General features: G+C 34.6%; 1 protein-coding gene across 1 annotated transcript in view; it reads right to left on the bottom strand.

Moving 5' to 3' along the window:
* Positions 1–17173, bottom strand: part of LOC108905130 — a 127636-nt gene continuing 110463 nt past the window's right edge. Inside the window, exons 6-7 of the mRNA XM_023454565.1 lie at positions 1632–2837; positions 1–1577 (exon numbers count right to left, since the gene is read on the bottom strand). Of these exons, the coding sequence (XP_023310333.1) occupies positions 425–1577; positions 1632–2837 (2359 nt within the window). The 3' untranslated portion in view covers positions 1–424. The remainder of the gene's footprint in view (positions 1578–1631; positions 2838–17173) is intronic.

Below are 17173 nucleotides of genomic sequence, written 5' to 3'. Positions count from 1 at the left end.
AGTTCTTAATTTTCAAGTGAAAAAAAAACATGACTATTAAATATTCAGGGTATTACCTAACTAACTTTACTATTAGCCTTTAAAATCTGGTTGGCCTCACTCATTACACCTTCAACTGATGCTAACTAGTACAAAACCACAACCTATCTGCTACTAAGCTGACTAGATCATAGACATGGGATATAACAAAAGAAAAAGTCTTAAACGATCTACTTTACATATACTGGAAATATCAATTGATTCTCTAAATGTAACAGGCCACAATTACCACATGAATCTGTTGATCTAGTAAGCCAATTTCGGTACATTTTAACACGGTATATGTTTAACACATTGTTATATTATGCTTAGTTAACAATTGGATGCAGTCTTTTACAATGTTAAAAGCACGATGCATTTGAACAATAAAGTCAACAACGACCCGTCACTTTTTGTACAGTCCCAGCTTGAGTGGCACCTCCTTGCTCTGTCTGGAGCTCAACGGCACCGGGAATGGATTGAAAGCTTTGCTCGGCGACTTTAAAGGAGACTTAAGAGGAGATTTCGAAGTTGAGCTTTCCCCTTGCGAGCTTACGTTCAGTGTAAGAGACTTTTTATCCTCGGGACAATTCGTACTGGGTTCTCGCGACTCTCTCACGTCGCTTCGATCTTGTAAAATATCAGATCGGTTCTCGGATAAAGGTTCCACACTCCCTTGAATCCTTCTGTCCAAACCAGTAACGAGAGAGTCTTCTTTAGGGGTTGTATCGCTTTCGTTTTCAAGCGGATAGCTGCGCAACTGCGACAATAAGTTTTTATAAAACTTTGAATGTTCATCTGGTCCTTCCTCCTGGACAGCGAAAGAATATTTGTTTGACGAGTCAGCTTGACCATTTTCGGTATCTTGAGATTTAAACTCGTTGAAATCTGTTGAAGATGAGTTTGTCGAAGGTAGGTTTAAATCGAACGTAGAACTTCTTGTGAAATCAATCCCTGAGTCAGTGTCGCTGATGCCGAAATTAAAAGCCGTGGAAATTGTGTCTTCCGATTCTTTTTTCCAGGAGAATGAGCTAAAGGCGGATGTCGGGTGGTCGTCATCTTTTGTTGTTTGATAAGAAAAACCTTTGTATGTGAAATTAGTTGCCAAATCGTATTCGGGTTCTGAATTTGTTTGTTCTTGTTTGGGTCTAATTGAATTATTGCTTTGTTCTTCAGGAGAAAATAAAGTTTCCTCTTTCGAGCTGGTAGCTGTGTTATATTTTTCCGGGGGTGCAATTTTATAACCTCTAGAGAAAATATTTTCAACAGCCATTGTACTAAGTTTGAACAATTCATTTTGTGTAAAATTGTCGTTATTCAACTTCCTTTCTTCGCATATTCTAGTAAGATTCTTCTGTTCGCTTAAGGATTGCTTCAGAGGGGGGATGTTTAAAATCAACGCGTTGTATTTTTCATCCAGGCTTTTGCTTTTCTCTAAAATGCTGGTGTATTTCGAACCGTATTCGGGGGACTTCAGCTCCTCTGTATTTTCCTCGAATAATATCTGGGTCAGACGATCTGGGTCCGTAGTAGTATCGATCTCTGCATGCGATTCATAGCTAAGGTCTGGAGAAGGCATATCGTGTTTTGAATGAGACCGAGGGAGTTGTTGCAATAAAACCGGATCGTGATAATGACTTGACGGCACCGTATGCGCGTCTGTTTTGTCTTCCACTTGAATAGGAGGTGGAGACGGAGACAGTCTAGATTGGCACTGAAGTATCCTGTGCAGGATGAGGGAATTTTCTTGTATTATTTGCAGCGCCTTAGCGCTATTCCTCCTGGCACAGTTTATCCTGTCATCCGACTCTTCCTCCTGCACGACGTCGTCTTCCTTAAGGCATTTTACGCGGTCGGCTAAGAACCTTTCAAAATCGAAATTCTCGTCGTCGGATTCGGATGATTTTACGGTAACAAAAGTATCACGTGTTTCCGGGTTTTCAGTCAGTAAACTTTGGCTTGGGGAGCTAGATCTCTCGACGTCTACTTCTATGGAGTTTGTTTCTACATCTACCGTCTCCTCCGGTTCACTGGCACTGGTTTTAGCACTTTTATTTGTATTGTCAGTTCTCATAAGAATATTATCACTATCGCGGGGCAGATTGTCGTCGAATTGACTCTTTTCCTCGGGTTCTTCATCGCTAGAAGACTTGCCCGAGTCGTCATCACATAATTCCGTGTCGCTCGAGCTGGAGCTTGACGTTTGTTTAGGAGCGTCTTTCCACAGTAGTGTGCTGGGGGTCTGCCTGGCCGGTGGAATGGCGCCTTTGGGAGGACCCAACCTCTTAGCGGGCACCAGGGCGCTTTTCCCGAGCAACAGATGGTTCATGGTAACGGGAGCTGCGGCTGGAGATTGTCTGGAAATTGCCGCGCTAAAGATGATGTGGGCCTGCCTCTGCCGCTGTTTAAGCTTGGTGTACTGCTTCTTCAAGGCGCTGATGTCCAACGCGATGCTCTGCTTCGAGTAGAGCTTCAACTGTTTCTCCACCACAGCTTGGGGCAGCGACGGACCCCAGGGGTTGATGTTGTATAGGTAGTGATCCCTCAGGTTCTTCAGTTCTGTCAAGGGTCCTATCGCGATGACGGCTTTGATCAAGGAGTTGCCGTCTACGAGGCCGAATTCCAGCAGTTCTCTGGTGAGGACGCCCATGATGCAGTAGAACTCGTCGGCGCTGCGGGCGGTGAGGATCCTCTCCCCCAGGACCTGCCAGATCGCTAGGGCCGTTCGGAGCAATATTTCGTTGCCTTCCAGGAGGATCAAGTCCCATACGCGCAGCACGGTGGGCTGGGGCAGGCAGTTGCAGAAGAGGGTCAGGAACCTGGAAAAAAATCACCTTTAAAAAACTGTCAAATATAATATGATTTATCTTAGAGACAAATGGATATTTCTCAATTAGAATTTGAACTTCTTCTAAATGTAAATAATCAATGTTAGCATTTTTGTAAATCGAACTTTTGAAGCAAGTCACAATCAGTTGCAACTGACATATCTGCCTCTGTTTCTGACGAATCCACAACTTTCGAGTTCATAAATTCAATAAATCGTTAATACCTGTTTATTGTTTTTATTTAATTATAATTATTTTACTTCATTTGCGATTGGAATTTGACTTTACTCACTAAAAAGTAAACTGGAACTGTCTACATAAAGAAATATCTATTTTTTTTTTAACTTTTGAGTATCCAAAACACACCCTACATTCTATTGAGGACTAGCATAAATTACAGTTTCTAGAAAAAAATATGTTTAATAATAAAACCCAAATAAAATAACCCATAAAAAATTATTACAGCCCACAATGTCTGATGAGTTAAATAAAAATCAATTTGGGGCTTAAATTTTCAGCACCCTAAAGCCTATCAGAAATGCGTCTTTTGAAACTGCCTATTTAAACGGATAACTAACTCTTTCTGTACTTGAAACACTCACATTACAGCAATATTGAACTGATTATACAGGTTCAATAATATCAACTATGTGATTGCTAAAGTTCGAGGTTTGTGTTAATTTTGAAGATTAACTACTAACAAGTCGACTGAAGCAGATTATTTTAAGCCCGATTAAAGGTTAAATTTGTTTAACTTTTAACTTTTAACCTTTAAATAAAACACCTTTTATATCCATGAGTGCGAATGGAATAAGCGATGTTTTAATGTGAATTTGAAATGCCTCTGCAGTTGGTAGGATGGGGAAGATTTGTACGTGAATCGAACGTTAATGAGTAAAGTTTTATGGCAACTGTACTGGGAAGTACACATTGTTGGAGTTAGTTCAGTTTGTTGAGAGAAAGTTGGAAGTTACGTTTACTATTTGAATCCAAGAAAGGAAACATTTTCCCGAGGAACCAAACTGCTCATAAGAAACGTGTTCATACAAGTACTCCTTTATTTTGAATCGACGAATTTTTGCTTTTAGAATGTAGACCAATCAAAATAACTCGCTTAGAGGAAAAAAAAAGAAAATTGCTACCTGAACTTTTATAAGTGGAAATGGTAAAGGGGCTTATAATAAACGAAAAAAAATAATAAATGCGTGAGCAGGGGCGGCGGGGGGTTGATTTGGGGGGTTGAAAAGTTATGAAAAATTGTATAATTGGGATTTCTGGCGAAAGTTGACGTCAAACAAAAAAGTATCCAATACAAAAGTTGTATATCATGCAAAAATCTACAACTTTTGTAGAGGTTACTTGTTAACATAACCTCAAAATTTCCGAGAATTATGCGAAAAACTTTTTTTTTTCTGATTTTTCGTTTTTTATTTCTCATTTCAGCAAATATAATTTAATTTTTACGAAACTCGGTGAAAATATACCTTTCTCTATCTTAAATAACCTCAAATTTTTTTAAATTAAAAATCAAAAAGTTTCTGAGATATTCACTTTTTTTGGCCAGAAACACTTTTTCTTCAAAGAAAAATTCTACTTAAAAAAATCGTACAGATTTCTACCGGTAATAATTTTTTTCGTTTTGCCATATACTTTTTGGTGAAAAAAAATTGTAATCACAGCTCAAAAACATGCTCAAAAATGCAAAAAAGTAAAAAATGACTTGCAACAATGAATTTTTTAGTTAGTGTTGATAATTTGTTTAAATTAAAAAACATTCAAAAACTATTCAATTCTACGGAAAAAATAAAAAAAAACTGTGTCATTGTTTGACGTATACAGTATTGCTATAAACATAAATCGAATAGTGAATAAATAAAATAAATAATATTTTTTTTCCGTAGGATCGATTAGTGTACTTATTTTTTTAAAAGTTTGATTAATTCATAGAGATATACAGTGTGTCCAAGATAAGGATGGGATAGTATTAGGATCTAGGAAACGGTAAGAGATACGGGGTGGGTTAGATTAGAAAAAAGTGTGTTTTTTATATCTAACAATATGCCGCTTAGAAAGTTTTAAAATTCCGGGTAGTTCCGGAGATATCAGGAAAAACCCGAAATTTTGCAAAATTGTTTAATTTTTTTCTGGCTTTATTTGAAAACGAATTTTAAAATAAATGACATATTTACAATGCCATTTTTTTCTCTATACACAATGACGTCAACATTTTTGCAATCCGACGTTTCGTCTTCGAGTGGCCATTATCGGGTTAATTTTTTTAAATACGTCGCTGCTATTTTTATGACAAAATCTAAAGCTAAAAAAGTGATGCAAAAAGAGTTACTCCTGTTTCAAATATAACAATTCGCACGCAAAAAGTAAAATAATAAATAAAGAACATATTAAGTTTAGAAAAAAATGTATAAAAAAACATTATTCAAACGTCTTCTAAATATATGGACTCTACAGCCCCCCTAAAACGTTTTTTAGATGGTTATTGTCCAAAGGTGTGCTGTACACATTCTATTTGAGTCTGTTCCTCAAGTAAGAAAGAGTCCATGATGGTTAAATCTGGATGCCGACCTGAGGGAAAAATCGAAATTCAGTTTGCTCCATAAAATTACTGTTTAAATTAACTTTATATTGTTTGCTGTAAATACTGTTCGAACTCTCTATCAATATTTTTTAGTTCTAAATTTATAATATAATTTTGTAAATTAGAAAGATAGCTAAAATTTTGTGNAAAAAAACTGTCTCATTGTTTGACCCAAAACTATTTTTATATAGTATTGCTATAAACATAAGTCGAATAGTGAATAAATAAAATAAATAATAATTTTTTTCCGTAGGATCGATTAGTGTACTTATTTTTTTAAAAGTTTGATTAATTCATAGATATACAGTGTGTCCAAAATAAGGATGGGGTACCGTTAGGATCTAGGAAACGGTAAGAGATATGGGGTGTCTCAGATTAGAAAAAAATTTTTTTATACCTAACAATATGCTGTTTAGAAAGTTTTAAAATTCCCGGTAGTTCCGGAGATATCCGGAAAAATCCGAAATTTTGCAAAATTGTTTAATTTTTTCTGGCTTTATTTGCAAACAAATTTTAAAATAAATTGCATATTTACAATGCCGTTTTTTCGCTATATACAATGACGTCAACATTTTTGCAATCCGACGTTTCGTCTTCGAGGGGCCATTATCGGGTTAATTTTTTTAAATACGTCGCTGCTATTTTTATGACAAAATCTAAAGCTATTTTTAATTTTGAATTAGATGATATTACTATTGTAATTGCTTAAAAAGTTTTTAGCTTGTTTTAGCTATAATTTAAAATTTACGGCTCTGAACGCTTTGAAAATATCTATTGGAGGAAGTTATAACAGTATAAAAGTCAATACAGTACAAAATATCCAACAATTTTTTTTCTACTATTAGCAATACTAATTAGAAATAATAAAATATTTCATAAATTCGTATTATTTTTTTATTAGGTACAACTTTATAAATTATGGATTAAAAAAAATTGTTGGACATTTTGTGTTGTATTGACTTTTATACTATTATAACTTCCTTCAATGATCTTAACTTCCTCCACAAGATGTTTTGAAAGCGTTCAGAGCCGTGCTTAGGAAACATTTTAAATGATAGCTAAAAACCTTTTACAATAGTAATATCATCTAATTCAGAACTAAAAATGGCTACATTTTGACATAAAAATAGCAGCGACATATTTAAAAAAAATTAATCGAAGACGAAACGACGAATTGAAAATGTTGATGCCATTGGATAGAGCAAAAAAGTGGCAATGTAAATATGCAATTTATTTTAAAATTCGTTTTCAAATAAATCCAGAAAAAAAAAACAATTTTACAAAATTTTGGGTTTTTGGGTTTCGAGTCAACAGTAGACTTTGCAGTTAATACTTTGTATTGGTGAAATTTCAAATCATGTCAACCAAGATTTTTATCAAACAATGAGACAATGGTGTAATCAGTTTTTGAATGTTTTTTTAATTTAAACAAATTATCAACAATTACTGAAAAATTCATTGTTGCAAGTCATTTTTAATAACTGTGATTATAGTTTTTTTTTATTTCACCAAAAAGTATATATCAAAACGAAAAAAATGATTACCGGCAGAACTGTGTACGGCGATTTTTTTAAGTAGAATTTTGCTTTGAAGAAAAAGTGTTTCAAACAGGAAAAAATGAATATGTCGGAAACTTCTTAATTTTTTTATCTAAAAAAATTTGGGGTTCTTTGAGACACAGAAAGGTATACTTTCACCAAGTTTCGTTAAAATTAAATTATTTTTGCGGAAATGAGAAATAAAAAACGAAAAATCAGAAAAAAAATGTTGAGGTTATCTTAAAAAGTGACCTCTACAAAAGTTGTAGATTTTTGCATGACCTACAACTTGTATTGGATACTTTTTTGTTTGACGTCATTGACGTCACTACGTCAACTTTCGCCAGAAATCCCAATGAAACAATTTTTCACAACTTTTCAGCCCCCCAAATCAACCATCCACCGCATTCATTTTTTTAAGGTTTATTATAAGTCCTTTTACCATCTCCACTTATAAAAGTCTAGGTAACAATTTTTTTTTTCCAAGTGTAATTTGATTGGACTAAGAAGCAGATTGCGATCGTCATCTATGCAAAAATTCTGGGTTGATAACAATTGGGCATAGCCCGTCCCTGGCGTCCTGGGCATAATGAAGTTTCACTTACATCAAAAACAAGCTGTACGCTTGTGTTATCGATCACCAAATTTACATCATGTTGAAGTTAATAGAATAAAGCCTATAAATAAAAATAACTTTTTAATTTTCACCTTTGAGGACCCGTAACTTGTTAACGAAGGCCCGTATGAAAAAAAATTATATGAAGAACTGAAATTATTTTGACCTTATCTATTTGAACTTTTTTGTACAAAGTACCGGGACACCCTGTATATACCTACTGAGTATCTATAAATAGCCAGGGTTGGGTCGAAATTATTTTCCGGGTAATTACCCTCATTTAGAGAATTAATTCATATTCCAACCGCAATTTATTCAGCGTGTGCTTACAGGAGAATGAATTTCCAGCGAACTATGTTGTAAAGCAAAGGAATATTAGATCAAGCGGTATAATTCTGTAACCGGACAAAATACGAAGCGCTCGCTGTGAATCTAATATTTTGGAAGCTAATGAACTATCTTGCTATCTGCGCTCATTAGGTGTGTAAATAACGCCATCGGTGCCAACATAGTACGTATTCAAACGTTTACAGTGGTTAACCTAGTAAAACAGCTTTAATGGTATCCTATTCAGTCTGTTAGAGATAATGTAGCATTGTATTTATTTAGCACCATTTGCATTTGATACTCCTATATCGTTAGAGCCTGTAATAATGTCAAATTATTCACTGGGAGACAATTCTGGCTTAAAACTAGCAGCAAGCTTCAGTTTTTTGAAAATATTAATTGCTAATTTATTTATACATCGTGATGATAAGGTTTGGAACAAAATTCATAACTTTTATACTTAGTGATTTTTAAAAAAATGTCGAGACGGGTTCAGTTGTATACAGGTTGACCCAGAAAAACTGGACGGACAATAAATTTGTTTTTTTTATGGAACACCCTGTATGTTTTTTCATATTCGGATAAAGCGTTCTCTTACGAATACAGTAATATAAGGTTTGATGGATCTATATCAAATAACAAGCGATATATTGCGAGAAAATGACATTTATTTTAAAAAATGTCATTTTTCATAAAAGAAATTGTACTTGGAAACGAAACAAATGCAAATAATTAACGAAATTTAATGTAAATTTTCAAATTGTCCTCCACCAACAATTTGGCACGAATTCTCAGTTATAAGTCTGCTAAATTGTTTGGTCGAATTGAAGTATATCCTAGATTTTAAATAACCACATAGAAAAAAATCCAGAGGAGTCAAGTCGGGGAAACGCGGGAGCCACTTAAGAGATCCTCTCCGTCCTATCCATCTTTCAGGAAATGTATCATCAAGATATTGCCGAACCTATAAGCCAAAGTGAGGTGGAGCTCCATCTTGTTGAAACCAAATATTTTCATGGGGTATATTGCCGTCTGCAGCGTTGAGGAAAAAAGGCACCGGCACCAACTCAAAACGCAGAAAATCTAAATATTTAGCAGCAGTGCGGTTTTCTTCAAAAAAGTAAGGACCTAAAAATCGCCTTCTTTTGATTCCCACCCATACGTTCAATTTGCCTTTACGCTGACTTTGGAATTCTTGGGGATTGTCATTTGACCAATATGTACCATTATTATGGCGATACTGAGCTATTTAAACAGAATGTGGCGTCGTCAGAAAAAATTATGTTGCTTAGAAAGTTTGGATTTTCATCACACCGTAACATTATATTGTTCACAAAAGTGCAATCGGCGGTCTGGGTCATCCTCATTTAATTCGTGTATCTGCTGGACTTTATATCCATGATATTTTTCTGTACGAAGCAACTTTACAACATATGATTGGTCCACATTGTTGTTTAGGGCTAGTTCTGACACATTTTTGTGGTGCATCATCCCTTATCACACTTTAAAATGCTTTAATTGAACTCCACTTACTATCGTTTAAGAAAGAAAAAAAATCAAATTGTTTTCATGATACGAATGATATTTTAAACTACAGTCACTATGTGAAGTAGTTAGGGACGTATTAAGAAACAGATAGGGACTTATTTTCTTTACTCAGACACTTCATGAAGTCTAATTTATGTTAATGTCATTTATTATTATTTATCCGCAGCCAAATGATCAATGGTACATCCTGATCCGAACGTTAAAGAAAGGGAAATTAAGAAAGAGTCTACTTTTTGTCAGGAGCAAATGATGCTGCTGCAAGAAGACGATGTCAGATGGTATATTTCGATCTATAAGTATTGAATAACACTGAACTGAACTCTTTATGATGTTATGGGAGCTTCAATGCTCAATGAGCAATTTTAAACGCCATGGAAGATGATCCTGGTACCATACTAGAACATTAACCACAAGATTTCAAGTATGTCATGACTGCACAATCAACGTTGAGGAACTCGAAGATTTAACAAGACATGTAGAACTATGCTACGAAATGTAAGGAAGAGGGAGACAATTTTTGACTCAACAGTGCTGAGGAGTCAAAAATGAAGGAAATTTTGAGCATATACTTCAAAATTCAAGCAGATTATTGACTTATTTTTGTATATTTCATTTATCATTCATTAGCTAGCTAAATATATTGTATTGTCATTCCAACAAATGCCTTATTAACTGCAAAGAAATATTTAAATCGTCAGATGGATAAATGATTAAAATGGCTCTAGTACATTATTCTCGATTAAATCCTTTGCAATATAGAGGTTTCTATTAGCTCAGAAAAGGCAGCTCACCAAGTGTTACGAGTACTTACATCATAACTATTAAGAAATTATTCAAAACAGTTAGTGGCTTATCACGGATTAATGCAAAAGCATCCTTCTATATTCGTCGAGTAGCAGTTAGCTGCTTCTGAGGCTTCGTGGGGATGAGTCGTTTGATGTCGACAAACAATGAACTTTCAAAGAGAAAATCTCCGTCTTGACATACTTCTTACACTTCTGTCAAGACCTTCAACGCCATCGCTGCGAATTTTGCCACATAAGCTCTAGCATCTTGAAATTCCTCATCGAGGATATACAGAAAAAACATTAGATGTATACATGTACAGGGTGTTCCTTAAAATAATGTCAGTTATCAATTCAATTCATTTCTGTGGTGTGTTTTATGTTTTATGTTTTAATATATTAATTAAATAATTAAAATTTTTGTCGAGGCTTTAGTCCGCAGAGTAGTTACTTCCCACAAAGAAACTTAAAACCATAATAGTAGGTTCTCTGTATTTATTTAATTAAAACGTATTTCTAATGAACTCCCATTGTAAGCCGAAGGCGGGTGAAAGATTTAATGAACGAAGCCGAAAGGGATAATGATCCTGCCGTTGTTATCAGTTAAACTTATCATTATAATAAATGTCACGTGCGGCGTTCCAGTCGTGGACGGATTGCCTTACTTTTTAATGCCTTTTTATTTTTAGAACTAGGTCGATAGCAGCGAGTCATATTTTTTCATTGTTAATTGAATTTTTAACGAAAGCGTGCCACAGTTGCAGTCGGTGTTTGTGCCGTAATGGAATTAATGAAAAGTTTAAAAGGTCGCATGCAGGGTATTATCGATACGCTGGCTTTTGTTATCTGAGCCATTATTCTGAATAAGAAATGTGTTGTTCTGGGATACGAATATGGAAAACGGATTTGATAGAAAGAAGAAAATACGGCTTTTATTTGAAACTTTTTCTCTCTTAAAAAAAGAATCAAAGTGACGGAATCAAGCGAAAAAACAATATTCAAGAAGTTATTTCTTCTATTTCCGCTTTTTGAAACTGTTAAGACTAGCTATCTTCGCTATGTATATTAAAACATGTGTATTAGGAACATCCACTATAGTCTAATGCCAGAGCCACAAAAATGCTACACTAACTATCTTCGCTATCTTCGTTATAGATGTTAAAAGCACGAAAACAATGCGCTATATACGTTAAACACAAGCGCATTAAAAATAGCCATCATTGTTTAATGCTAAAGCTACAAGAGTTAGCTATGTTCGTTGTACACGTAAAACAGACAATATTACCAACACAAAGCGGTATACCAGCTGTGTTTGCTATACACGTTAAAACCAATCAATATTACGAACACACAAACCACTGTAGGTACTATGTTCGTTGAATTTGTTAATGTTATTGCGAACACAGAACGTTAGCCAACATTATTTAATTCTAAGGTCGCAAGAGTGCTATGCTTCGCTATCTTCGTTGTACAACTTAAAGCAGCTAATATTATGCTAGCTATGTTCGTTATACATGTTAAAACATGTCAATGTTACGAACACACGTAGTGCTATGTTCGCTACGTTCGCAGCAGCGTTAAAAACAGCCAATATTGTGAATATAAAGCGTTGTTCTGGCTGTGTTCGCTATACACGTTGAAACTAGTCAATACCACGAGCACACAGAGCGTTTTGCTGCGTTCACTATAAATGTTATAGCAACCAATACTACGAACACAGAGCGTTATGTTCGCTGTAGCTATACACGTTAAGAAATAGCCGCTATTATTTAATGCTAACGCCAGAAGAGTATTCTATGTTCACTATGTTCGTGAGCAAACGAAGCTATGTTCGCTGCATTCGCTATACACGTTAAAAGCAACCAATATTAAGAACACAAAGCGTGCATTTTATTAGTTGAATTATAACGACTATTTATTAGATTTAAAAATAATTATTTCAGATTGGTATTAAAACAATTCCACACTAAAATAGGCACTAGGCATTAGAGTTTTATTAAGTTACGTAAATATTAAATTTTATGGTGTTGTTTAAAAAAATATCAAGTTCCAGGGACGAGGGTAATTTGGTTGGAGATTATGGAAAGATATATATTTGATACTTTGTGTCAGAAAATAAAAGGGACGTTCAACGCAAACAACAAAGCTCTCCGATCTTATCAGATATATTTCCTTTGTGGAGTTATTATTCGGTGTCACTCAAAACCAGTGCTTTATTGTGTTGATAAAAAGTTGTCTTCAAAACAATCAAACTTTTTAAGTCGGTGTAAATTGAGGCGAATATAAGTGTGTATAAAAGAGATATTACAATTCCATATAAATCGAAAAGCGTGGGATGTTTTTCTCTTTGTGATAAAAATAAAAAATTGAGAATTGACGTCGATGTTTTATTACAGTTTGAAACATCTGACAACGCCTAAACGGCACCTTAAAATTAATATCTACAAAAGTTTTCTGTCGAGGTGAGTTAACTTTTGTGTCGATTTAATACTGTTGTGTAAAATGGAATCTCGGCAGGGGTTCTGATTTACAGAGTTGAAGAACCTCAAGCTTCCACGTGAGTGCACTGTAATTAAAAAAATCTACAACTTAAACATTGTAGAAATTTGACATATAGGTACAAAAAATGTACATAATGCGTTGTGTAGAGATGTTTTAAAATCTTATGAGCTTTGACCTTCATATGCGCAGAAACATAATTCCGACCGTCGCCTAAATTATTCTACGTCCTAAAAACATTACACCTATTATTCACAGTCTCTCTCGAGCTCTAGCGTAAACAAGCCTTTGATCCGATTACAAATATCATAATAAAATGCCCTATTCTTTATTATTTTAATTTAAACAATAAAAATATATATAACGAACGTTCGCCAGTTGACTTTACTGATGCCCGAGCGCCTTAGTTCATTTCTAGTTGTAATGAGGCACGTGGTCTAATTCTGAGTCAATGTTTTCACAACGTGCTTATTAGAAGAATTATGGGGATACGCCACGCCTTTCGCGCATTTCGCGGCTCATGAGATATTAAAAGAACTCTAACATTATGCATTTCTGTGCATACAAATAAATGAAGAAAGCTTTCGTTCAGTCCAGTGTGTGGAGAAATACATTTTTAATTTTCTAAAATTCTTTCGTTAAATAATCTAGTAATGTTAATGTTAAATCTTTCCAAAAACTTTTAAAACAAGCGCCAGAGATTTCCTAATTGACGGATTCGAATTTTTTAAAAAGCGTTTGAAAGCTTGAGAGCCCTTCTATATGTGATTAAATTTTCAAGTATCTAAGGGCTTTGGTTTTTGCTGTGCAAAATTTTGAAAATTTGCATTTTTTTTTCAAAATCTGGGTTGCAAAATTATTATGCAAAATCTATCTAACCGATTTTGATGAAATTTGGTGTGATTATTCTACATAACATGAACTTTTCTTGAGCCAAGTATGGAGGTCCTATATCCAACTTAAAGACCCCAAAAAATTCCCTAAAGAGTAATGATTTTTAACCCCATTTTTGGCGATTTTTTCGATTTGTAATCAGTCATATTTTGTAAAAAATTACAAACATTTTTTCCTCTTTCGTTTTCGCCTAAAATCAACTCTTGAAAAGATACATAATTAAATAGGAAGAAAAATATGACATTTTCCGAATTTTTTTAACATGTGCCGCCAAAAGTTAAGCCCACGTTTTTTTTTATGCGCATAGAAAAATTTTCATTTGTAGTGATATATGAAAGCCAAAAAGCTAAAAATCTCCGTGGATATACGATTCACCCAAACCAAATCAGATACCGCCTAGTCTATATGGAAATTTCTGTCAAAAAATATTACTGGAAAAAAGCTGTTACGTATTTTCCTGCGGAAATGGTATTATTTAATAAAAAAAGCGGAAGTAGATTCTGAATTTCCAGAGTATAATTGGATCGATCAAACGGATTCTACAGAATTTGTCGAAAACACGTACACGTACACGAAAACGTAATGGATTTGCCGTAGGTAGACAGATGGAGAAAAATTGGTTAAAGCCTGTTGTGAATATAAAACTTGTCGATGTAAAGAAGCTTATTCAACAATTCCTATAAGCAAAACAAGATGTAAAGATACTGAGTTATATCCGCCATACATTTAAGTTTAATATTCCGCAAGAAAATTTGAGTGCCCAGTATTAGTTTAAACAATACGAGCGTTCAAAAAAAACGTGATCGAAGTTGGCTCTGACACATTGGACGTAGGGAGTAGCTTATAGCGACCAACTTAACCTAATTTCTCAACGAGCTGTATAGCAGCTGTCAGTTTCAATAACGTTAATGACTATATAACTTTAATTTAAAGACTAATCGTGATAACAATAACCAACAATTAAAGGAGCTGCGGAAAGTGTCCCCCTCCTTGTTATAACAATAAATTAAAGCAGCTGCTGAAAGTGTCCCCCTCCTTGTTCCAAGCACTTTTCACACCTGTTCCTCAAATAATTAAAGACATTTTCTAAGATGCTCGGGATATTATTAATTTCACGAATCTTGTCTATAAGTCGAGCCAGCAGATGGTTTAAATCAGGAATAGGCAGTTCAAAAATAGTGTTTTTAAGGTAAGGCCACAAAAAGAAATCACACGGCGTAATATCACATGACCTCGGTGGAAATTCATGTTCAGCATTGAGACTTATTAGTCGATTTTGGAAAACTTCCCTCAACATATTCATCGTCTCGCCTGCCGTATGTGCCCTTGCGCCATCTTGTTGAAAGTAAAAGTTTGTAATTTCGTTTTCTTCCAGCTGGTTAACAAAAGGAGCGATAATTTCTTCTCTATACCTTTGCGCAGTAAGAGTACCATTAAAAAAAATAGGTCCATAAATCCTCCTTCGATTGAGAGCACACCAAACTCCAATTTTTTGAGCGTGTAGAGGGCCCTCGACAAAAAAGTTATCTGGTTTTTCAGAAGACCACATTCTCATATTCTGTGAGTTTACGTAACCACTTAAATGAAACCAGGCTTCATCAGAAAAAAAGGTGATATTATGAAGTTCACCGTAGTTGTTTAAAAACCATTCACAAAATACAGCCCGTCGCGGAAAATCAACTTCATGAAGTTCTTGCTGACAAGTTAAACGATAGGAGAACAAACGCAAATCTTTTTTTAACACTGTGTGGCAGGTACCGACTGATACTCCCACCATTTGTGATAAAACACGTACAGAAGTTCTTGGCGCATTTTCCATTATTTGTTGGACATTTTCTTTTAATTCTTCAGTCCGCTTTTTAGGTCGGCCGCTTCCTTCTTTTCTTGTTACACTGCCCGTTTCACGAAAAACATTAACACAACGCTGAACTGCACTTTGAAAAATTTTGTACTCAACAACGCCGGGAAATTGATTTTGAAATTCTATGAAACATTCCTCAATAGAATACTTCCATATTCCATCAATCTTGCGTCCATTTCTAAAGTAGGACTCTATGATAAACACTTTTTGTTCTTGAGAAAACACCATTTTAAACGCTTTTTAAAACGAAAATATTCAAATTGATAGCGGCGATATAGCGCTTTGACAGATGACGTTTAAGTTCATTTGCTATACGCTACGCCCTACGTCCAAATGTTCAGAACCAACTTGACCACGTTTTTATTTGAACGCTCGTTATTTTTATATTGCTGAGTGCAGTTGACGTGGCTTGAATTCCAATCAGCCGTCATTTAAAACATTTTTTTTAATAATTAAACATAATTTTATTAAACTAAATCAGTGAAAAATTGATTCAATCTCAAATCTAACTTTTTTGACATATAATGTAGATTGTTTAACAATGATCAGCATATATTTGATAGAAATCTGTGAAATAATTACGACAATTATTACTGCTGACATTGATGTAACTCGATGTGCACCACGAGGACGTTGTCAAGTCGGATTTTGCACATCATTTTGCAAAAGGACGGTTTGTTTGTGGGTACGTACCCGTGTGCGTGTACGTGTGTATCTTCATTAAACACACGAAATACCTTCGGACAGTAAATGTGGAGTATTCGTAATATTCTCTTCAACGACCGAAAAAGTAACAGAAAATATCTGTGTGAGATTTTGGCAAAAATCTTCATCATAACATTTAAATTAACACCAACCCACCAAACATACGAGCCAAAATTTAGAACAAAAGTCAAAGAAGGATGATATTATAGCTGTTTTACATTGAGGTTATGTTATTGGAATATGTAAATAATTGTGTGGCGTCGTACTAGTTTTGCATTGTTTTTACTGATTTGTTACTTACAAAAACTAATATTTNTTGTGGGTACGTACCCGTGTGCGTGTACGTGTGTATCTTCATTAAACACACGAAATACCTTCGGGCAGTAAATGTGGAGTATTCGTAATATTCTCTTCAACCACTGAAAAAGTGATAGAAGATATCTGTGTGCGATTTTGGCAAAAATGTTCATCATAACATTTAAATTAACGCCAACCCACCAAACATACGAGCCAAAATTTAGAACAAAAGTCAAAGAAGTATGATATTATAGCTGTTTTACATTGACAATTTATTGATCAATTAATTCATGAAGTCGCTTCATCAAGAAATTGGACAAGTGTAATGCACCAAATCAGCTGTCAAATAACTTCATTAATTTATTCATCAAGTTCTTGACGAATTAGAGCATGTTCTAATTTTCGTCAATTTCTTCGTGAAGTTCGGAAGTACCAACCCAACAGATTTCCAGCCCCAGATCAGTAATGAGGTTATGTTATTGGAATATGTAAATAATTGTGTGGCGTCGTGCTAGTTTTGCATTGTTTTTACTGATTTGTTACTTACAAAAACTAATATTTATATAATATGTGTCAGAACGGTACCGCTGTTGTATCACTACAATTATGAGTGGAAAGGTGACATTTTTGAAATTTATTTGCTTCTTTGATTCATTGGTAG

Source organism: Anoplophora glabripennis, unplaced genomic scaffold, assembly GCF_000390285.2.
Source record: "Anoplophora glabripennis isolate ALB-LARVAE unplaced genomic scaffold, Agla_2.0 scaffold287, whole genome shotgun sequence".
Lineage (NCBI taxonomy): Eukaryota > Metazoa > Arthropoda > Insecta > Coleoptera > Cerambycidae > Anoplophora > Anoplophora glabripennis.
Note: the sequence above shows the minus strand (reverse complement) of the source record. Positions and strands in the feature narration are given on the sequence as shown.